The 25,505-nt window shown below is 35.2% G+C and overlaps 1 protein-coding gene across 2 annotated transcripts in view; it reads right to left on the reverse strand.

The window, feature by feature from the left end:
• LOC131434755 (uncharacterized) overlaps positions 1-25,505 on the reverse strand; it is a 493,742-nt gene that overhangs the window by 457,069 nt on the left and 11,168 nt on the right. For both annotated transcript variants that reach the window (XM_058601835.1, XM_058601834.1), the window contains exon 2: positions 10,439-10,847. In XM_058601835.1, the coding sequence (XP_058457818.1) occupies positions 10,439-10,466 (28 nt within the window). In that variant the 5' untranslated portion in view covers positions 10,467-10,847. The remainder of the gene's footprint in view (positions 1-10,438; positions 10,848-25,505) is intronic.

Raw genomic sequence — 25,505 nt, forward strand, 5'->3', positions numbered from 1 at the left:
AATAAAAAAAAAATTTCTGGCGAAAAATGATTTCCGCTTCGAGTCACTGAAATTCTAAACGTAGCGAAATACTTAACGATTTCTTTGAACTCGACATTTGATTTTTCTAGTTGGGAAAGAGTTGTACAAGCAATTCTTATCGTTCAATAAAAATACATCTTTAAAGATAGTAACATCGACAAAAGGTTCGAAGAGGAAATCAAATTTCTTCTTGTCCTTGTTTGAATAAATCAAACTTCTATCGGGTTGTAAACACAGCCTAAATATATTGTATGCATGGCTAGATTACAGGAAAAGGCATCTGTGTTTCCGTTGAAGAGACTTAAAAAAGTTCTTTGAAGAATCCCTTAGAAATGCATACGTTTGAAATAAAGATATAACTAGAAATAAAAATTCAAGGAAAAAATGAAATTGCCCGCTTCAGAAAACTTGATTTTTTTTCTGAGTAGGGTAACGGTACCTCCATTCATTTCAGCTCCGTATCGCAATAAGCTGAAATATGGTGCATTCTGAGTGCATTCGTAAAGATAATAACACCAGTATTATGCACAATTATGCCGCAATCTGATTTTTCAGAGCCGAAACAAAGATATTTCATCCGATTTTATCGTAATTTGTTGATTGGTAGTCGCGTTGTCCTCAAAATAACGTGATAGCTCCACACATGAAATGATTATTAGTACAATAATCCTATGTTAGCTGAATGCATTTCTATAACCATAAATTTTAATCTTTTATTAGTCTGGATTATTCTAAACATAAAATATGGTCAACACAAAAATTTTACAAGGTAGACTCATGCAAATGCAATTCTTCATGTAAATACAGGTCTTGATACCAGATAACGAATTGCATTGTTCAAAAAGATTAAAGAATAATATCAACGAATTCCTAGTTCAATAAAATATAATCAGTTGTTCAAATAGATAAATTTTGAATAATAATTCGTCTTTCCGCAAAAATAATACTTATGCATGTGAAAGATTAATTCAATCAACCTTTCACTACACACCTTCTGAGCAAACACCGTAAAGTACAGCGGTAGAACACATTTTCGTCCGCAGCTGTAAAGTACTTTTTCATCCGCAGTAGAGTACATTTTTGTCCGCAGTAGAATACTTTTTTTTTCGTTGGCGGTAGGAAGCTACAGTACATTTTTGAAATCTACGGGAGTTTCAAGCAGCACTACAAGGCCGTACCATCAAGAAAAGGTAGAATGAAGTAAAACAAAATTTTGTTTTACCTGTACCGTTCTGACCGTCGCTGGTACTCTCTCTGCGGTAAATGTACCATCAAGCAGTTGTAACAGGCTGTAAAATTTTGAATGTGTAGAATGTACAAGGATAAATGTATTCTACCGCTACCGTTTTCATCCCTGGCTGTAAGTAGTTTAAATCGATATAATTATGGAATTACTTCCAACTCGAAAATGCTGATATCATCTGGTTTACATATGCCATATTCGAACGATTATGTTGCCAAAAACGAACCGTGCTAAAATCGGTCCGAGGCAAATTGTAATTGTAATTGTAATTTATCAGCCCACAACCTGGCAGACCGTGTCCGCCCATCTGCTTGAGTGAGGTTCACTTCAAGCTGGCTGTGAGCCTACTAAAGCCTGACCGTTGATATGCACTAGACCGTATAGCACACCGGCTTCCTCCACCAGCAGGCGCTGCTCTGAGTCCCACTGGTTTCAGATACATTAGGTTAGGGATAGTGGAGATAAATAGGGAAATATAGCATTTAGAAGTTTACTAACTACTACTAACTACTGTGTTTGTGGCTGAAAATAAAGCGTACGGAACAATAATAATAATTACAATAATAAAAAAAAATAAAAAAAAATAAGAACAATAATAATAATAATGGTAATAATAATAAAGTGACATTAAAAACAATAGTGCACTTACCCCTCTCTCCCCACCTTACCACAGCTTAACAAAGGTCAAGTTATCACTCAGAGTACCACCTTTTCGTCATTCTCTGGAGACGCCCCAGGGTTCTTCTTTCTAAAATTTCCTTGCTCTTAGGCCTTCGATGACAGTTCCTTATTTCAACATTCTCGTTTCATTGCGCCCCCACCATGAAATGAAATAAGATAAAATAAAGTCAGGTGTTAGTAAGTTTGTTGGATTATATGATGTAAGGTAAGGATGCACATTCAACACCAGATTGTCCAGGGAAGCCACAGTATGTACACAATGGCACGATTGCTTAAAATGTCTTCACACCTGCCCGAATCAGTTTCGCCGTCAATGCAATTTGTATAACATCAGTACCGATATCGAACCGGATCGGAAAGGTTTGAAACTTCCTTAACGGTTCATAAGATGTCAATTCGCTCTTATTCCTGATCAGAGATGCCAGAACTGCAGATATGTCTGTAAATCTGACTTTTGAAATTGTCGCGACCTTTTTGCCTTTCTCATATAGAAAGGTTATGCAATCACTTGAAAAACCGACCAACGAAAATTGGCCCGGAGGGCCAAGTGTCATATACCATTCGACTCAGTTCATCGAGCTGAGCAATGTCTGTGTGTGTGTGTGTGTGTGTGTATGTGTCAAATAATCTCACTAGGTTTTCTCGGAGATGGCTGAACCGATTTTGACAAACTAGGATTCAAATGAAAGGTCTTCCGATCCCATACGGAATTCCTGAATTTCATCCGGATCCGACTTCCGGTTCCGGAGTTATAGGGTAAAGTGTGTTCAATATTGTACACCGTCACTTAAACCGGCGAAACAAAAAACGTTAAAAAATTTCTAAACTGGTCTCAAAACTACACAAATCGATAGTCATTATCAGTAGGCAACTAAACAAACTGTTTCCGGCTATCCTGGTTTTCGGTATCCGGTTCCGGATTCCGGAAAGTGCATATAATAGTGATCTTATTTCGTTTTCTTAAGGATGGCTTACGCAATCAAAGCACTCTTTTATTCTGTATGTTATGCATAAACAATCTCTTGGTTTTTTTCAAAACTCGAAGAGAATTTTTTCTAATAGAATACCACAATATTATATGTACATGAGAAAGGCATCATTACACCACTAGGTGGATTAAAACAGGTTTTTCCAAGTTCGTTTAGTTATACATCATAGAGAAATTTCTGCAATATTTGCTAACAGCAGATTTGTTTTCGGATATACAGACTTTTTCAACGCTGTCTGAAGATATTTGAAATTTTTATCTGGCATCTCTGATAATAATAAGTCCACTTTTTGAATTTAATTCACCTGTTCCGGACGAATGTGATATATTAATCACCCCCATTCTGCATCTCGATCGAGTCGGACCCCGTCGAACGAATGTAAAAACCTGCACTCTGTAATTCGATCGAGTGATGCCTTTGTATGGAGAACTCGATCGAGCTACAGAACGCAAAACTTCACACCCGATCGAAACAATCCGACTCGAACGAAACACAGAGCCGGGGTGAATAAGCATCCCAATTGCATCAGTACTGCCTGAAACAACCCAATGGCCCATTGTCAATTTCAAGCAGTATCAGTCATGTCAACTCTGTGATAAATACAGATGATATAATAAATTCGTTTTACCGTTTTAAGCGAGCGATCGATCTCGGTATGATCCGACTTGGTCAACACGAAGTGTAAATTGACTCCCACCCTCATCCGCCAAGCAGGGTACGCGCCCGTTTATCATCCTAAGCTCAGGGCAATAGGATAGTTACTATTAATAATATAAAATTTATAATTTTTTTAATAAAAGTTTACATGTTGCACACTTCCCACGTTGAGAATATTAGCAACAGTCACAAAGTGGGTTGATAATCGAGACATCTATAGTAAGATGTTAGTTCCTTATCAACAGTTGCACTCTGTCCCACCGCTTGCTAATACTCCGCACCTCCTCATTCTGCTAAAAACAGGAGTCACCAGTCATCATTTGATACCGTGTAGGCATGAGGTCGGGGCTTGTGACGACCAGAGCTAAGTCAATCAAACTGCCGATACAAACAGTAAGATATGATATTTGTCGCTCCTTCCAAGATGTCGTGCACCTTTGACCCCCAAAAATCGGTCCGAGGCAAATTGTCATGAAAAAGGATGCTGTACACAGTCTTTTTGGTACTTAGAAACAATTGTATGTAACAGTATAAAAAATCGTGTTTTCCGTTGCTCCCAAGCATTGCTTTGTCATACAGCGCTCAAAACTCCTACTGCTGGAATAGGGAGAAAAGTCGCTTATACAAAAATGTCGATATCTCCGTTGAAAATGGACGGATTTTAACAATCTTTAGCTTGTTGGAAAGCTATTATCGTGTGGAATCTAAGTATAGGAACATATTCTGTTTTCAAGGTCAGGTGGTACAGATACTGTCAAAAAACTAAAAATTTTGATATAAAACTTCGTATAACTCAAAAAGTAAACATCCTATCTCAAAACCATTCAATAGCATTCTGGGTGACGGAGAGACCTTTCATTTGCGACTAGTTTGATCAAAATCGATCCAGCCATCTCTGAGATCTCGACCTCTTAGTTAACAACACACACACAAACACGCACACGCACACGGATATATGACATTCGGCCTCGGAAATTTTTTTCTAAAGTTTGAGCGAATTCTATACTTATATATATATATATATATATATATATATATATATATATATATATATATATATATATATATATATATATATATATATATATATATATATATATATATATATATATATATATATATATATATATATATATATAAAAGGTAAAAAGGCAGAAACCCCGGTTTTTCCAACCCGAAACTGGACCATAAACTGGTATCTCTGATCATGAAGAACAAATCAATGCCAATAAGTGATTTGGCCAAAAAAGCAGGATCGAGTGTCGGAATGGTCCAGCGTATCAAGAGACGAAATCACCTGAAGACCTACAAGAAGCAGAAAATCTCGAAACAAAAGTGTAGAACAGAAGAAGCGAGCAGCAACAAGGGCCCGGAAATTGTATTCGCGTCTTTTGCTGTGTCCGGATGCATGCGTTTCGATGGACGATGAGACTTGTGTAAAGGAGGACTCAAAAACCCTTCCAGGTCCACAATACTTTACTGACGTCGTTGGGGAGAATGTGAGCGATCCGGACAGGTCGATTCAAGTGGAGAAATTCGGTCGAAAGGTACTTTTATGGCAAGCAATATGTTTCTGTGGTTTGAAGTCAACCATTTTTTACACTACCGGAACTATAAATGCAGAAATCTATCGATCTGAGTGTCTCCAGAAGAGATTGCTGCCTTTATATAAGAAGCATAGTACACCTCCATTGTTTTGGCCGAATTTAGCGTCGGCTCACTATGCCAAAAACCACTCTCAATTGACTTGCGGAAAAGGGTGTAAATTTCGTTGAGAAAAATATCAATCCTCCAAATAGCCCTCAGCTTCGACTCATCGAACGTTACTGGGCAATCGTGAAGAGGGTATTCAAGAAGACTGGTTAGGCAGCTGGGAACAGAAGTTGAAAAAATTTTTTGCTTGCAACACTTGTCCGTAACTTGATGAAGAGTGTTCGATCAAAAGTTCGAAAATTCGTGAAGGAATAAAGCTTGCTTCATTTAGAATTGGAACAAAGACAATTGCCTGTATTTCAGTTATTTATTATTGTATTCAAGATCTTTTTTTATACAAATGTAGCGTTTTCTTCATACTTTTAAGAAAAAATACGGATAAAATTATTCGTCACGGTTCTGAAGGAATTCTCGAATTTTTCCTGTAACACGGCTCAGTAGGCGGCGCACACCTTCTTCGTTCATCGTTTTAGTTATCTTATTCCATCAGGTCGTCATCTGATTGATGTCTTTGACAACCTTTCCCTTTGCCTTGAATCTCCTCTTCACGATTGCCCAGTATTTCTCAATAGGGCGGAACTGGGGCAGTTGGGTGGGTTAAGGTTTTTCGGAACAAACTGGACCCCTTTCTCTGCATACCATTCTTGAACGACTTTGCTGTAATGACGGCTTGTCAAATCTGGCCAAAACATTACAGGATGGTCGTGGGATGAACGGCAAAATTCGTTTTTGGAGACACTCTTTCTGGTATAGTTCCGATGTCATTGTCTTATTTGTAACGAAAACTTTCGTTTTTTTGCCGCAGCTGCAAATGCCCTGCCAAATCATAAATTTTCTTGCAAATTTGTCGGCAAAAACAAATTTAAATTTGGCTGGAACATCCCCCCGAGCCGTTGCCAAGTAAAATTTTTGACCTGGGATTTGACCGAAGTCAGCCTTGACACAGGTTTCATCGTCCATCAGAAGACACCCGTTGAACTTGGTCAGCACCTGGTCATATAGTTTCCGAGCACTAATTTTGACCACACTATTCTGTTTTATGGTTCGATTTGGCTGTTTGCTACCTCGATACGACTTGATTCCTTCCCGGAGTCGAGTTCTTCTCACGGTACTATGGGCAGTACCAAATTTTCTGGCCAAATCACGGTCCGACAGATTAGGGTTCCTCTTAATCGTCTTCAACATCTTACCACGCAGTTTCCGATCGACAGTTCCACTCCGACGATTGGCCTCCACTTCCGAATCGTCGTCAATCTTTCCTTATACCGTTTGAAAACGCGCCATTCGGTATTTCTAGGCAATTTCAGCTGTTTAGCTAGCTTAAATGCAGACCACAATGGATTTTCCAAATAACTGTGCACCATTTTTTTTCCTTCTTTCGGCTTCCATGTTGATTGTTTACAAAGTACAGTCGATTTTCGGAATGTCAAAAATCATACGTGAAGCTGACAAAATTCCCGACACGTGGGCGCCAAGAGCTTCCAAATCCGTCCACCAGGAGCGCCACAATATGAGCAAAAGTTTGTTCCAATTCTAAATGAAGCAAGCTTTAATTTAAATTTCATCCGGTTTTCATTATGCTCAAGTTTAATCTCGTACAATCAAATTTTTTAGTTTGAATAAAATATCGTTTTTTATCATAATTTGAAAGAAAATTTTGTGGGTAGCTTATTTTCGATACACTTCCAATTACTGTAATTTCTTCAAAGATTCCAATACAAACCGAAAGTTTGTGGTTTAAACTTGAGACTTTTGCGAAGAATAATGCGTCAAATATAAAATCAATCCGGTAAATCGTACAAAAAAAAAATAAACAAAGAAAAACTGTCATTTGCAGTTAGGCCCTTTTGTCGTGGGATTGCTGTGACTTCGAATTATGGGTGAAAGTCGTTTTTGTAACCATTCTTAGGTGTATATTTTCGATGCAGTTTTTGAGTCTGCAACGAATAGCTTGCCAGACCATAGCTTTGTTACAAAAACTTTCGATTCGAATCGCTGTCTCGGAATGGTTCAATATATGCCCTTCTCGTATCATATGTTATTGAGGTCACGGCATAGATTTGTAATCGGATTTTATATAGGTTTCGCAGGCCACGATTTTGCAGTTCCTATTTACAGCAAGTATCGCATCGTACAACTTCTGAACTCTTGATCAGTTGCTTGTTTTGGACTGCGTTTGAAAAAAAATCTACTGTATTTAACCAAGTTTAGATATACACGGTCTTACAGTCCCCTAGAACCCTATCAAATTGCACCCGGATACGAATTACTGTAAATTTACGGTTTTCAATTGATGAAAATATTGTAACCTATTCTTCGGTTGGTCCCAAAAAGGACCGAATGGTAAAACATCTTCAATGTGAGAACAATGAGAACAATTATTTCGAAGTCCCAACAGCCCCACTGTTCAGGTGCGTATACAGGGAAGGTGTTTTAAGGGTTCAAACTCCCTCCAAAACTCAGAAAAATGTTACATGAAAACACTTCTCTTTAAAAATTCAAGTAAAAAAAATGAATGAATAATTTTAAACAAACGACTTTTTGCCAAGCATTTTTCTAAAATTATACACATATTTTCACACGTAGGGAAATCGATCAACATATTCTAAAACTTCTCCTGAAAAAAAATTCCTAACTTTGGATCTGGATTTCGATTCCGCATTCAGAAAGTTTGTTCCGGACCTGAAATGTGGACCAGGATTCTGGAACAGAGTTCTAGAATTGAATTCCGGAAACGGATTTTTGTACTGAGTTTTGAATTTTGAAGTTATGCGGATTTCTGAAGTCATGTTTTTTTATCACCCAGATTTCCGAGGTTATGCGGTTTTTTGGTGCGGTATCTAACCCACACGTAGCATTTGCTTATCTTGAAGCAAATCAACGAAATGCCACCAACATATCCAAAAAAAAAACGGGTGGGTAATGTGTGAAACGTGGTCGAATTGACGTGACAGCATCCACTAACAGGCTTTCTTTTTTACTGTAAATTTAATTATTTCAATTGATGAAACTATTTATATATTACAAGTAGGTTTACAACTTTTCCTATAAAAAAATCATAGATTTTGAATCCTTGGGATCGACGAGAACCTGTGTTGTGAAGCTAAATTTTTGAATTTTTGAACATGAAACTGAATTCTGGACTTGAACACAGGATATGAATCTTTGATTTCGATTTTGCAACAGAACTTGGACTCTGGAACTGAATTCTGTACCGGGATACTGGAAATTCAGTCTTGGATGACTGATTCGAATGTTTACATTGGTTTCGAAAACTCTGGCACTGAATTCTGAACCTGGATTCTGTAAATGAATACAGAAACTATGTTTCGAACCAGGATCCTGGAGCTGTACTTTGGAACTTGATTCTGTAAATGAATTCTAAAACTGAGTTCATGAGTTGGGTTCTAGGATTTCATTTTCGGACCTTGATTCGAAAAATATACTGGATTCTGGAATTGAATTTTGGATTTCAATTCAGGAACAGAACACTAGGACAGTATCTTGAAATTCCTGAGCCGGATTATGGAATTCAGTTTTAGAACAAAGGAATTAAGTTTTAGAACAAAGGTTTTTGGGATTCAGAAATTTAATTCTAGACCTTGATTCTGAAATTGAGCTCTGGAAATGGATTCTAAAAATGAGCCCGAGAGCTACATTTTGGACAAGAATTCGGGAACTAGAATCGAGAACCGAATTCTTGAACTAAATTCTGAACCTGTATTATGTAACTGAATTCTTGACCTGAAACTGAATCTGGGCACTGAAGCTGAATCTTTGACTTGGATTCAGAACATGGAATTCTGGATATTAAGTTGGATTGGAATCGGGGACCTGAATTTTGAAATTGAACTTTTGAAATAGGATTCCAAAAAAGAATTTTTGAACTCAAATATAGAACTGGATTTTGTAATCCGGGATTTGGATCTTTGCATTGTTTCGGGAATTCTGCAATTAAGTTCTGAATCTGGATTCTGGATCTATTTCGAAACTGGATTCTGTAAATGAATTCTGGTACTGAGCTTTGTATTCTCGAACTGAATTCTAAAACGAAGCTAGGATCTGGATTCTAGTATAATATTTATGTACCAGAATTCTGCAAATAAATTCTAGAGCTTAACTCGGATTCGGGCAGTCGATCAGGATAGTCTCGGGATCATTACTAGTTCCACAGTTTGTGCCTAGTTTTGAATTGATGGCGGTTGCTAGTTGGTTCGATGACAAAAGTATTTTTGAAACAGAAGTACTGGGCCCACTAGTTACCGAATGCTGAATGTGTTTCCTTCTCTTTAGTTGAAGTTATCATTTTCGCAGTTCCAGTGCAACGTTTACCGTAGTGAACAGGTTGTTCGCAAAACTAGCATATAATCAGCTGATTCTCGTAAGTTACCAGTGATTTACAAGGATGTCTACCACCCTGTCCAAAAATCACGTAAGATGGAATCGCCTTATGTAGCTCGATGCAGAAGGTTCGGTAAAGGCAACAGCTGATATCGTTATATTTATTATTGCCGGTTTCTCTCTAATCAGTAGTAGTTTAATTTTTCAGTAATCATAACAAAACATTTCAGATTTCAGTTTAAAAACTTCCATCATTCGATCACGTGTGTGTGTCAATAACAGTTTCTAACAGCACGAAAAACAAGCAAACTCCGATGACTGCTTGTTTCCAACTCAATCTTGTAATTGATTACTTGTCGGCAGCTTCCTAGAACTGGCAGATAAATCTTTACCTTTCGACTCCATTAACGAGTCATTTAGAACTTTTCGATTTCGGGAGTTTGTTTCGGGAGGGACCTTAGGAACTTAGACCGAATCGGTGATTGATTTGATTAACTTTTCGGCAAAAAAAATAACACGCACTGACTGCCCGCTCCAACTGCGAACGGACTACACAAACCGGAAATTAGACATCCGTCTTTCCCCCTTCTTCCCCCCAGAAAGAGCTAGAAAAAAATCAACCCAGCGTTCGGATGATGATGTATCGACACGTAACGGAGCCCTAAACCGGGCGGTTTTCCCAGTGCCGTTTTCCAACGACCGGAAGCGGCTTTTACTTGCTCTTAAATTGAGCTAAGAATTGAATGATTGAGTTATCCTGTCCTCGGGAAAACAACAAAAAAAGTAAACTCACCTTTCATCAGTCGACGCTGGACTTTCATCCTCTGCTGGGCGTTTGTTTCGGCTTCGCTTGAACACTTTTGCTTCCCAGTGGGCGGCAGTGAAAAAGGATTTGGGTTTGCTGCTGCTCCTCCTCGTCTCGGTTTGATCACTTCAGTCGGTAGTAATTTGCTGCTAATATTTTCAATATCGATTTGAATTTCATTGGAAAACTTCTACGGACAGAAAACGAACTATTTATTTAATTTTATTTTTTACTCTAGGCAATGTAACACCGATTTCTAATGGCCAACTACGATGGAACTATTTTCAACTTGAACATGTCAAAACACTAACACTTATTTATTTATTGATTTATTTATTTATTTTCACTAGTTAAACTTTTATACATGACTTTTGCTTGGTGGTTGCTGATTGACAATCTGGAACAAGAAAAAAAATTTAATTATTGAATTGGAATATTGGAGAATGGCTTTTAGTCGCTCGAATCATGGGTACTCGACTAGAATTTAACCTCGATGAAAAGTAATATATTTTTTCGATTTCGTCAGTTCAAAGAAGCCTTTTCTTCACTTGCTGACATCATCACATAGTTGTTCAAGTGGTAGAACAAATCCAGTTTCTTAAATCGAAGTAAAATCAAATACAAATAATAATACCCCTAAGTCCCATACAAACGAACCGCCAATGTTTGGTTCACAGCCTGAACAAGTAAGCCTAGCAAATTACTCCCTTTCATTGCGATAGTTTGAAAATGTGAAAGGAGATCGGAGGATTTCTGGCAACGCTTTATGCTAGTTGCTACGGTGCAAAACAAACTTGTTTGTTTATGTTTATCGTTGCTGTATTAAACTGCAACAATCAGTCTAAATATCACCGGCACTAGCACAAAAGATGAAAAATGAACACAAACACCCACGAATCTACAAATATCAATACAGCTAGTAGTATATTCTAGTGGCTTAACCATTCTAGATTATTGTTTAACTTACATTTCGCTTGTGATCTTGATTATCAGATAAAAACTGTTTGTTTATTTATTTTTCACTATAATAAACAGTAACTATGGTGAACTTGTTCTTACCCTTCAGTGTTGCTAGTTTTATAGAAAATTCGTTAAAGTACATTGTCACTCTGACAGTGTATCATGACATTGTATTTGATTCTGCTACCAAGTAAAATTTTCTCGTAAGCTTTGATTTTTTACTGTTTTCACTGTGTGTACTGTTTTTGCATTTTAACCGTTTTGATGGTTTTTACTGCCTTTACGATTTTTACTGTTTTTTTTGTTTATTATTCTTATTATTTATACTATTTTTACGGTTTGTAATTTTTTAGTGTTTTGACTGTTTTCACTGTTTTACTGATTTTACTCTTTTTACCGATTTTAATGTCTTTATTGTTCCTACTATTTTTATATTTCCTCTTTTCATTGTTTTTACTGTTTTTGTTTTTTATTTTTTTTTTATTTTTACTAATGTTATTTTCTATACTGTTCTCAATGTTTTTATTCTTTCTAATGTTGACTGTTTATGCTGTTGTTATTGCTTTTACTGTTTGTATTGTGAAAGTTTTTACTGATTTTACTGATTTACGATTTTTAATATTACTACTGATCTTACTTAAAGCTTCTACCATTTCTCTGTTTTTATTGTTTTCGCAGCTTTCTCTGTTTTTACTGTTATTATGTTTTTTACTTTTTCTACTGTTTTTACTGTTTTTCTTGTTATTACAGTTTTTACGGTTTTCACTATGTTTACTGTTCTTGCTTATTTGAGTGAATTTATTGTTTTTACTTTTTTTAGTGTTTTTACTGTTGTTACTTTTTAACTGGTAGTTTTACTTGTTTTACTAGTTTACTAGTTTTACTAGTTTTACTAGTTTTACTAGATTTATCTAGTTTTATTTAGTTTTATCTAGTTTTATTAGTTTTCTCTAGTTTTATCATTTTTTATCTAGTTTTAACTAGTTTTATCTAGTTTTATTTAATTTTATCTAGTTTTATCTAGTTTGAACTAGTTTTGTCTAGTTTTATGCAGCTTTATTTAGTTCTAATTTAGTTTCATCTAGTTTTATCTAGTTTTATTTAGCTTCATCTAGTTTTATTTAGTATTATTTAGTTTTATCTAATTTTAAAGAGTTTTATCTTTTTTTATAACACTTATTTTACCCCGGCTTTAACCATTTTGGTCGTTCTCCGGAAAGTTTTATCTAGTTTTATCTAGTTTTATATAGTTAAATTCAGTTGAATCAAGTTTTATCTAGTTTTATGTAGTTTTACTTGTTGACTTAGTTTTATCTAGTTTTACCTAGTTTTACTAGTGTTGTCTAGTTTTACTAGTTTTACTGTGCTTACTATTTTTACTGTTCTCACTGCTTTGATTCTTTTACATCTTTTACTGCTAGGCAGATGTAAAGGTAGGGCTACTTGCAAAACAATATTTGCTTTTACACGGGAGTGTAATGTGGAAACTAACGTCTCGGACGAAACAAGTTCCGGTTTGCTAGTTCGTACAGGTTGTGGTAATTTAATGAAGAAAAAAATTATTTTTTTACCCCCAAATTGGGTTCTATCATAAATTTGGGAGTAAAAAAGGAATTTGTTTTCTTTCCTCTTTAAATTGCTTGCCTTAACTGGTTTTACTAGTTTTACTTTTTTACTGTTTTTACTAATCTTACTGTTCTACTGTATTTGCGGTTTTTACTGTTTGTTTGTTACTATTTTAAATTTTTTTGATTATTTTTACTGTTTTCATTGATATTACAGTCTTTAACTGTTTTACTGCTTTTACAGATTTACTCTTTTTCGGTTTTTACTATTCTCACTGTTTTATTGTTGCTCCTATTTTTACTATTTCCAATGATTTTACTGTTTTCACTGTTTTCACAGTTCTAACTGTTCATTCTCTGTTTCTACAGCTATTACGGTTTTTACTGTTTTTTATGCTTTTACTGTTTGTACTGCTTTTATGGCTTTCAATGATTTTATTGTTTCTACCATTTTTACTCTTTTCGCCGATTTCATTGTTTTTATTGTTTCTACTGTTTTCAAAATATTTACTGTTTCCACTGTTTCATGGCTTTCAATGATTCTACTGTTTTGACTGTTTTTACTGTTTTTAAAAATTTTACTGTTTTTGCTGATTTTACTGATTTTTACTCTTTCACTAAGTTTATCTAATTTTACTAGTTTTATTTAGTTTTACTCGTTTTATCTAATTTAACTAGCTTTATAACTTTTACTAGTTTCATCTAGTTTTATTTATTTTTATCTAGTTTTACTAGTTTTACTAGTTTTACTAGTTTTACTAGTTTCACTAGTTTTACTAGTTTTACTAGTTTTACTAGTTTTACTAGTTTTACTAGTTTTACTAGCTTTACTAGTTTTACTAGTTTTACTAGTTTTATTTAGTTTCATTAAGTTTTATATAGTTTCACTAGCTTTATCTAGTTTCACTAGTTTTATTTAGTTTAACTAGTTTCATCTAGTTTTACTAGTCTCATCTACTCTTACTAATTGTACTAGTTTTACTAGTTTTACTTGGTTTACTTGGTTTACTTGTTTCACTTGTTTTACTTGTTTTACTTGTTTTACTAATTTTATCTAGTTTTACTAGTTTTATCTAGTTTTACAATTTTACTGTAAACAGTAGAAGCAGAACCGGAAAAACAATAGAAAATATTAGATTGTAAAACAATAAACAATAAAGATTAAATCAGTAAATCAGTAAATCAGTTAATCAGTAAATCAGTAAATCAGTAAATCAGTAAATTAGTAAATCAGTAAATCAGTAAATCAGTAAATCAGTAAATCAGTAAATCAGTAAATCAGTAAATCAGTAAATCAGTAAATCAGTAAATCAGTAAATCAGTGAATCAGTAAATCAGTAAATCAGTAAATCAGTAAATCAGTAAATCAGTAAATCAGTAAATCAGTAAATCAGTGAAAAAATCAGAAATAATATGAACAATTAAACCATTGATAAAGTAAAAATCATAAAAAAGTAGAAACAGCAGAAACGGCAAAACAATAAAAACAGTGATAACAGTAATAATAGTAAAAACAATAGAAATACTTAAAACAGTAAAAACAGCAGATATATTAAAAACAGAATTCAAAGCTAAGAGGGCAAAACCAGTAAAACTATAAATTATATAAAAGAGTAAGAACAGTCAAAATAGTGAAATACAATAAAAAACAGTATAAGCATTATTCCTGATTTACTGATTCACTAATTTACTGATTCACTAGTTTACTGTTTTTTTCTTTTTGTATTTACTAGTCTTACTGTATTTACAGGTTTAGTGTTATTGTTTTAACTGTTTTTATAGCTTTTCTTGTTTTACTTTTTTTTGCTGTATTTACTATTTTCATTCTTTTACTGACTTGACGGTTTTTAGATTTTATTTTTTCTTACTCTTTTTGCTACTTCTTTGTTTTGATTTACTTTCTTTTTATAATTTGTGCAATTTTTACTTTCATTACTAGTTTATACTATTTTGCTGTTTTATTGTTTATATTATTTTTACTGTTTTTTTCGTTTTACTGTTCTTATTGCTTTCACTGTTTTTAACTGCCTTCACAGTTCGTACTGTTTAAGCCATTGCTAAATTCTTCTGGCGAAGTTGATTGTCGGATCTAATTTCAATTTGAGAGCGTGTGTTTCGCTCCAGGACACAACGAATAAAATTTATTCGAAACAAAAACCATTCCCAACCCACACTGACCGTCGGCTGCCGTCACATTTTTCCAGATGACTGCCAGTTCGCTTTGCGAGAAACTTCGAAACCACCCACCCGACATATTTCGGGTTTCGTCTGAAAATTCTCAACACTGCCCACGTCGGAATGCTTCTCGAGAGGAATTTAGTAGCGTTTTTTTTTTATTTCTGCCATGTAGCCATGTTCAACAATATTGCTGTTCTACTGCTGCCAGGTACCGACCCCGAGACCAAGTCTCAAAGGTAATCAAGTTTCCAGACAGCTTGAGTCGGTGACATTTATTCGGTTTTGCTGTTACTGTGAAACAAGCTACACTTTCTTTCGATGAATTTCGAATTACTTTGGAAACGAAAGTAAATACTGCTTGTTTTAGTGAAACTTTTTTCTTCGCAAAATTGTTTCAAGATCGAAAATAAACCTACACTGAAACAATTTTATCCTTGAATCCCGACTCCCAAAGAAAGCAAGTCGAATTAATTCTTCGCAAAGTATCTCTAAGCCTGACCTCATTACGGGAAAACCATCAGGTGATTATATTCCCGTTAATCTGAAATCCCCCCTTCCCCTGCCAGCTCAAAACCGTCAGCTACTTTCCCCAGAGTTTTACGATTACATTTACCCAACGGCGGCACGGGTGGAAAGTTTGCCACGTTTTGCACTTCACAAACGTTGATCCAAGCTTTCACCAGCTGTGTCCAAGTGCCTGGTCCGTTAAGGGATTAGCCGTTATCGGGCGTTAGTGCCGCCATACTTTCCCAACGCGACTGACGCGACGATTTCCGTGCTAAAGAAAGAAAGGGTAAATTAAAAAAAAAAGAAGAGAGAGAGAGAATCCCACTTTCAACCCACCAACAACGGATGACTGACGGCGATGGTTGCCTTCATCCATCATAATCAAACATGTGGTACTGATTTTGAATAAGAGAGATTTACGTTGGCTGTCGGGCTGCTGTGGACTATGACGCCTTCCCCCTTCATCCCGGTTCAACGGTTTCTTCGATACGTATCGGTTCATGCGTCACGATTTCGCAGCATCATACAGTCTGGAAGTTTGGATAAGTCTCGGATTGTTGGTACCGAATGTGGATTTTTGACAGTATTCGATATTTATATAAGAAAAGTCTCCAATGGCGAGATAGAAATTGTATATGCAGAGATACTCCAAAAGGAATGCACAATATTGCAAAAATTTACACAAAAATATCGTAAAAATGACTATGAGACTCTTTTGCGAGTTATTGGGTTTACCGTATGCGTGATAATGTTTGCACCAGCGTACAAATATGCTTGCCGTGTCACAAATCACAATTGCATGTGCGTCGGCTATAACTCAAAGTATAGTAGGCTGTCTGTAAAAGAACACGATTTACTCGATTTGACAGTTGCAGCCAGAGCTAATAAAAGTCATTTTCATTTACTCAAACTAGACGAAAATGACGAGAAATTACTGTCACTCTCAGCTTCGCTTGCAAACTATGAGAACGAAATCCATGTCCAGACAATGACATACGCGGGAGAGTAGTTTCAAAATTGTGTTTTTTTCTTTCATTTGCCCTTTCAGTCATTTGCAGTTTTCAGTGAATATCCCATGGTATGCTGTGTTCATATTCAACCGAAGCTGTGAGAATTGAAAATGACAGAAAAAGGCTTCACAATAATTTTTACCTCTTGGTGCTCGAATTTGTAGTAGTTTTGGTTTCCAAAGAGGTTCTGGGATGTAATTGCTTCGATTTACCATATTTTAGTCACTTTTTATTTAGTCATTGAGAATGCGTGACAGTTTTATGCTCTGGTTGCAGCATGACGAAGCAGGCGGCGTATGTCGCAAAAGACATTTCAATCTCCATGAGAGTGCCACGGTGGACATGTAACTTGTTCATAAAAAAATAAAATAAAACAGTTGCTGCATAATGGTCGCATGACAAACACGACGAAACGAGTCGTTTTATGATGGTAACAATGGAGTCAAAATAATTTTACGAATTGACATCTCATCACACTAAGTTACAATAAGTTCCAACGTAACTTTTCGGTAATCTAACTCTTACGACGTGCTCGCATTGACTGTTTCAGTTACAACTGGTCACCGTAACAAAATGTGGCAAAGAAAAAGTGACACACTACAAGACAAAGTTAACAGTTCGGCTGAAAAGTTCGTATCGTTTAATAGAAACACACATTTTTTTGCCAAAATTCGTTTCTATTATTCAACATAATTGCCATCAGAGGCGATACAGCGATTATAGCGATCTTCCAACTTTTCGATACCATTTTTGTACTACGATTTGTTCTTTGCCTCAAAATAGGCCTCAGTTTCAGCGATTACCTCTTCATTGCTTCTAAATTTTTTACCAGCGAGCATTCTCTTGAGGTCTGAGAACAGGAAAAAGTCACTGGGGGCCAAATCTGGAGAATACGGTGGATGAGGGAGCAATTCGAAGCCCAATTCGTTCAATTTCAGCATGGTTTTCATCGACTTGTGACACGGTGCATTGTCTTGATGAAACAAAACTTTTTTCTTCTTAAAATGAGGTCGTTTTTTTGAAATTTCGTCCTTCAAATGCTCTAATAACGCTATATAATAGTCACTGTTGATGGTTTTTCCCTTTTTCAAGGTAGTAGATGAAAATTATACCATGCGAATCCCAAAATACAGACGCCATAACCTTACCGGCCGATTGTTGAGTCTTTCCACGCTTTGGGTTCGGTTCATCGCGTGCAGTCCACTCAGCTGACTGTCGATTGGACTCCGGAGTGAAGTGATGGAGCCATGTTTCGTCCATTGTTATATATCGACGGAAAAAATCGATTTTATTTCGATATAACAGCTCCAAACACTACTCAGAATCATCAATTCGTTGTTGTTTTTGATCGATTGTGAGCTCACGCGGCACCCATTTTGCACAAAGCTTTCTCATATCCAAATATTCGTAAATAATATGTCTAACACGTTCCTTTGATATCTTTAGGGTTCTAACTGAAAATGGTATGGATTTAATTCTAGTGGCGCCCTCTCATAGAAACGATACGAACTTTTCAGCCGGTCTGTTAAGTAATGATTTCATATCGGTTACCGTATTCGTTGTGATGCAACATAGAATTTCAATTACAGTGTCGGTTGAAAGCTTCCGTACATTATCTCGAACAGTAATATTAAATCAATAAGTAGAATAAGTAGAAAATTTCTTCAGTTTAAAAATATTGGCTATAGTTAAATCTGCGCTTATACGCAATTTTTTTACCGGTACATGTGCGAAGCAAACTTGTTTCGCTTTGGGAAGTACATTCTCTCTACCAGAGAGAATATTTCTACACTTTGTCACGGCAGTGCATGCATGTAAAAACTTACGCAATTGGCAACCATAATGACCAGGGAATGAAATATTCATTAAATTTGGAAAAAAATGCTATTTTTAATTATTGCGATTGGTCAACCGTTTTAATTTTGGTGTATAAAAAATAATATTAATCACAAAAAAGTTTTATCTGAACGCATTTCGACATTTTAGCTCGAAATTTAATATGACGGGTATAAAATATGAATATTATTTTTTATGTCGATGTTCTGAAACCCAAAATATCGAAGGCGCGCACGGTTTCAATAAGTATAATGATCAACTTCATCATAAATATCGAATAGCACTTTGATTTTGAGTAGATATAGTGAGTTTTAAGAAGATTGAATTTTATATTTTAGCTCATATTATCGGATGCCAATTTTTGGTCGTAAATGTTGAATGGGAAAAACACCAACAAATTGTAACTTGACATGAGCTTATATTTTCGGTTTCATTGTGACTGATCTTCGCGCTGAATCAAATCGAATATTCTTTACTGCGAAGTTGTTTGGCAACCCTTGGTAAGTCCCACAAGCTCCGCCTCTTACGCTTTTCAGGTTACATAGCAGTTATAATGCACGTTGCAAAGTCTTCTACTTGTTCCATGAATTTGTGTCATATACGTTACTGTCATTGAAGTGCAATAACGTGTGCTACCTGGGTAATGGCCTCGGTATTTTGGAATGTGCGTGGTGTAACATTTATCGACTATCTTGAGAAAGGAAATACCATTAACAGTGAATATTATATAGCCTTACTAGCGGATCCCTGCACACTTCGTAGCGCAATAATATTAGATTAAATGTAAATAAATCAAAACTACTATCAATGAATTTTAATGGTTATTGAAAAAAGACAGTGGTTCCCAACTTTTTTATATCGCGGCCCCCAGGTTTGGAATAGCTGCTCTGTGATAGACAACATTTTCTTGTTCCTCTATTTTCGGTAAAAACAAACTGTATAAAACCGAACTCATAATTCACGACATAAACTCCTAACGATTGCCTTAGAGATTTTTTGATGATAGCAGGAAAGCTGAACGAATAGTAAATTAGCGTTTAAATTTAAATGACGTGGAATAAGAACTTTTTTCCATTGAATTTGCCAGTCAAAATTGTTCCCTCAATAACATATGTTATTAATCTTTTATGTTTGAACTTTTTTCTGCATTTGCTTCTGTAATTTCTATACTAAAAAATTGCTGTTCCTGCAGTTTTTGCACTTATTCATGTACTTTCTGTCCTTGCTCCTCTTGTTTTGTACCTGCAGTGTCATCGAGCTTCGTATAGCAAGTCTTTTGAGAAATCGCACGAAATCTCCAAAAAAGTACAAAGACATTCTTCGAAGGTTTCAAATCATTACTCATGCTGAAGATGAATGGATCTACTAATAATGTATTTGCCTGAAAATAGCAATATTTGAAATAAGTTTCGCTTACTCGTAACACAACGATTACGATCTTATGTAGAGCTATTGTACCCATTGTATTGTACCGCCGAGAGGTGATGGGGAGTGGGGGGTGGCATTCCCCCCGGTCTCGGACTTTTAAGGGGAAATTCGGAAATTTTAAAGTTTTCTTATTCGTCAGAATCAAATCAATCTTTTTTTTGGACTAAAACAAAAAACGTTCTTCGGAATCAAATGGAGCATTCATTCCTGTTGTCTCTGGATGAAAGTTCAGCGCATTGTGACAGCAATAATTACATTCATCGTGAAGATAGTGATTCACATTTCTGGAATTTTAAGAAAACAATGAATCACAAAATAACGTGCCCTCATCAATTTTTTTAACTTATAGTCGTTCTTTTGTTTGAATTGGCGGTATTGAACACAATTTATGTATCGAAAAATGGAAATCTGTTTGCTGTTCATTTGGCGCCTCTTTATAGAACAAGTGGTTTGTAAGAAATGCCGTTTTACCATTTTGAGATATATGAGAAATAGGTATAGAATTCGCTCAAACTTTAGAAAAATCTTCCGAGGCCCTATTTTTTTAGAAATCGTGTGAATTTCATTTTTTTTTCAGTGTATGGCCAAAGATAAATAATAAAGATATGTATGTGCTTATACATATTTTTAAAAAAATGTGGTTCGTTCCCGATACCTTCTGAAATGATCGCACTCACCGCTTGGTGGAGCGCGAGATTAATTGCATTGTTATTATTTCAACCAAAGTGTGCCATAAAATTTCAATGTATACAAATGAGCTACCGAATCGAAAGGGTTCTCACGGTTTGACATTTGCATTATGAATGTATGATGGGAACTCAGCAGTGCAACCAATTTATCACCATTGGTGCCAGTTTCACGGAGGACCGTAGATGTGCGCCAAAAAAAGATCGTGACTTTCATGTCTGGAAATTCGTTTGTGGCATGGCTTAAATCATAAGAACGTTTTTGTTTTTAGGCGTACTGGTAATGGTGTAAGATTTCATCCTTGAAATGAATTGGATTGGAATTAAAAGAACGGATAAGGAATATTCTAATAAAAGAATAAGTAAAACTTGCTTCTTTAGTAAGATCAATTGCATACAAGAATGTATCATGAAATTATATTCAATCATTACACTATTGCACCAAAGCTAACACTAACGAGCGATTTCATACAAAGCTCCTTTTAATAAACCAAAATTAGTCGTTTCAGTAATTGTTTTTGCTACGAAAATGGTCAAAAAAGCACTTTATATTATGTTGTCTCATTCACACAATTTGAAAAGGCCACGCTACACCCTTCGAAACTTTATATTACTTGATTTAAGCTTTCCAAAAAGTATATGTATGTGCCTTTTGGTCTGCGACCCTGCTCCCTATTAGTGGTTAAAGCAAAGATAAATAATAAAGACATGTATGTGCCTACAATAATTAACAAAAACTTGGTTGGTACCCGGTACTTTCTAAAATGACCGCACTCACCGCTTGGTGGAGCGCGAGATTAATTGCATTGTTATCATTTCGATTCAAGTGTGCCATGAGTAGGGCAGCATCAAATGTCAACATTGTCACTCATTTCGATACAATAATATTATAAGACAATTGTTAAAAATAGCAAAAACAAATCGCAAAACGAAAAAAACGGAAAACATGAAAAATGGGCATCCAAAGCTAGGTCATCATGCTCATTTTTTCCATATACTCGTCAACCGTAGATTTTGATTTCTTAACATCTATGCAATCTACTCTGACTTTTTCGTAGTACATAATGGAATGTCGGAAATCTACTGTGTTAGCACTTGGAATTCCGAGCCTTTCGAGCTACCTTTCCTTCCAACGCGAAAAGTATATAATGTAACTCACATTTAACTGCTATGATTCATATCTGCTGTAAACTGTCCTCTCGCTATTAATTTAAATACACGAGAGAGTGTTAGCTGATTACATCAAAACAAACAAAATATTAAGTGTACCATAAAATCTCAATATAAACAAATGAGCCGACGAATCGAAAGGTTCTCACGGTTTGACATTTGTGTTAGGAATGTGATGATGGGCACTCAACAGTGCATCCATTTTATCACCATTGTTGCCAGTTTCATGGAGGACCGTAGATGTGCACCAAAAAAAGATCGTGACTGTCATGTCTGGAAATTCGTTTGTGGTTAAAGTTAGTCTATATAAAAGATTTAATTTTAAATTATTTTTTAAGGAAAAGGCCAAACCGTGCACAGTCTTCAACAAAAATGTGTAATTTTACGTTGTTAGTAATTGTCTCGAACATAGTAGACACTGAAAATGATTGCGAAAAAAAGTTTTGTACAAAAAGTTGATTTTAAGTGGTTTCAAACGAAAATGCTTCATATATCCGAAACTTTTTGCGTTAGACCTTTAGCTTCTTCGGCAAAGTTTTTTTCTCGTTAGAAGTTCTTAAACTTTTTAGAAGACATTGTTTTTCTATCTCTTAAGGGAAAAAAGTTGTTGAAATGAACTTTTATCGTAGTAGGCTTTGCACATTTTTTATTGTGATCAAATCACGAGAAATATTTTTGTGAATGAGTTCTTCAAAGGAACTATGTATATCGGATCAACGGTTTAGCACCTAGAGAATTAAGTTCACGTTTTTATCGATTCCAACCACTGTGCGTTAGTATCATAACGAAATAGTTTTTTTTTAAGTGTAATTCAAAAGGAAACTATTATTCTTTTTCAAGACGGTTCAACCAAAAGTTGACGACTGTTATGACAAAAGTCTGTACGTCTGACCATTAATCAACACAACCAATAAATTCCAACAGTTTTGGACACAAATTAGATGATATTGTTCACGTGTTTTACATCGTCGCATTCAATGACGATTTGAAATTATAAATTCACGACACCTAATATAAATGTAAAAAAATTAGAATGAAAAAAAAAAGATTTTCGGGACCAGTAAAACTTCCGCATAATAAATCAACGAATACAGCTAGCGAATTTGTTTCTTCAACAAAGTTAGCAAAAATTACATTGCTTACAACATTGTCGAAGAAGAAAACTCTCTAGTTGGTTCCAATATAAATTTAATTTTTTTATCGTGCTGGAACATGATCGTTCATTCTCATAAAACCGCGTCAATACCCCCCTACAACTTTGCCAGAGACACCAACAAGAAAAAGTTTACGATAAAGACGCAAAATAATTAAAGGCATGAAATCACAGTTTCGAACCACTGTGTAGTGATGTGATAATGCCTTGTTCTTGCCATTTAAATAATCTCGTAAAAACATTTGTAAGATTCTATCCTCGACCATTAGTATTACGAGCTTATTAAATAACCTAATAGTAGCTTGCAAACGAGTCTAATATAATTAATAGAGCGGTAAAAAACAACGATTTTTTCACTTACGTCACTTATACCATTATAGTCTTCTTTGAGAAAACATAAAAAACATTCTGAATATTGGTTATAGAGACAAAAGGTTTTGTTTTAATTCCAGAATTGATTTACTGTCATGATTTAGCTTCAACCCAATTAAAAGCTATTTAGAATGAATTTGACTTGTAGAAGTAACAGGAGTGCAAGGCATTTGAACCAGCCCTCTACTGAGAAGGTATGTTGACTACGATAGCACTTGGTAGAGCACCCTTCCATCGGACTGGTTTAAAACGTTTGTTTGCGTTCGATCTAGCCAAGTCCTGCACTCCTGTTACTTCTCTGAATAAAATTCGACTAAATAGTGTTTTTGAATATTTTTGAATATTTTTTTTGTTCTTGAATATTTTTAATCATCGTAGATTTTGTGAATAGTGATAATCGATGCCTAAAATAGGGCATGATTTTTTTCAGCGGTGATATTTGATAATTTAATATTTTCGCGACACTGCACGCAATTACCTTCTAACCTCGGCGAAGACTATCACGGGTTTGGATCGCGGAAAATCTTTTAGCATATTCAAAATATTATGCGTTGGTGAGTTAAAAAAATCTCTATAATGGTAAATTTTAGATTTATTCATGCTTACAGTATTTCTTAAATAGAATAAGATGAATCAGACAAAAAATCCAATGCGAGACATACAAAATAATTCTATAATATTGTTACTTTCTTTTGAAGTTGAAATAAATTCCGTGCCCATTTCAACTGCTGTCAAATTTCAGCTGTCATTTTACAGTTATCGGGGTAAAAAATTGGATTGGATTTTGTTTGTAGCAAAGAGCACCAAAATTAGTTTCATGTAATTACTACAGCGCAGCAACTTGTCATGATTTGTCAGCTGAAATTTACAGAACAGAAAATTGCGGTCATGGCTACCAGCGAATGAAAGTGTGGTGTCTAATTTTAGCTAATGACATGGAAGTTCAAATAAATTTCATTACCATAGGTCCGAAAGGCTAAAGGGCTCTCGGATGCGTCCGGCTTTCGAAACCATAATTGACTAGCGGAGGGGATCATTTTCGTCCACCGCAGCAGCAGGTTTATTTGATTAACTCGAAAAGTGCAATCGAGAGACTGATTGGCCATGAATGATTGTGGTTAATTATGGGGAACCCGCAAGTAGAAAAAAAAAACAAAATTAAACAGCATCCACGGTTCACTGATTTGATTTAATTCCCCTGACAACGAGGTGAAACCGAATTAGCATCGAGCTAATCTGTTAAATCTGATTCTCATAACGCGTATCACTGAATCGGAAAATCTTTTTTTTTTTACCGCAAATTTAATGATGTGGTATTCGGTTTAATTTTCACTAGTAGCATAAGGAGCCTCTGATTGATAATCGCCGATTTCTCAATCGTTTACCGGAAAGTACGAAGAATCAGAGTGAGAGGAAATGGTACGAGGCCCGTGCGCAGAGGGGGGAGGGGTTTAACCTTGGAAAATTTTTCAACATTAAGTTCCATGAACCATAGAGTATTTATTATATAAAAGTGCAAATAACTTGAGTTTTCAGTTTTTTCAGTAAATTCAACTTAAAAAAATTAAAAAAATCAATCAAAAGTTTACCACATTTTAGAAGACAAACAAAAACAAATCTGAATTATTATTTGTAAAAATTTTTCTGCTGATCTCAATGAGAATTAACTTCTTACCTTTCGATTGTTGCTTTTTGATTTTCTGTTCTTCGTTTTCCTGCTTTTCGATGTTATTGCGTTTAATAGTTTGCTTTAAGATATTCTACTTTCCGATTCTAAGCTTTTCAAATCCTTCGTTTCTCAATTTTCTACTTCTTAATTTCCTATTTTCTGGTTCTCGATTATTGCTTTTTGAGATTTGCATCTTGGTTTCCTGCTGTTCGATTTTTTTTCTTTTATATTTTAGCTATTTTCCGTTTTTCTACTCTCCGATTTCCTAGTTTTAAATTTTTCGCTCTTCGATTCATCACTGTTCGATAGTTTGCTTTGCAGTTTTCTGTTTTTAATTTTCTACTCTCCGGTTATCTTCTTTTCGATTTCATGCTTTTCGATTATCATAGATTCTCTTGTTTTCAGTATTTTGCACGTCGAAATTCTAGTTTCCGATTCTTTGCTTGTCGATATTTAGCTTTCTCATTTTTTGTTATTCGGTTTTTTGGTTTTCGATTTTCTGTTTTTCGGCTTTCTGCTTT

Source organism: Malaya genurostris, chromosome 3 (genome assembly GCF_030247185.1).
Source record: "Malaya genurostris strain Urasoe2022 chromosome 3, Malgen_1.1, whole genome shotgun sequence".
In the NCBI taxonomy this organism is placed as follows: Eukaryota; Metazoa; Arthropoda; class Insecta; order Diptera; family Culicidae; genus Malaya; species Malaya genurostris.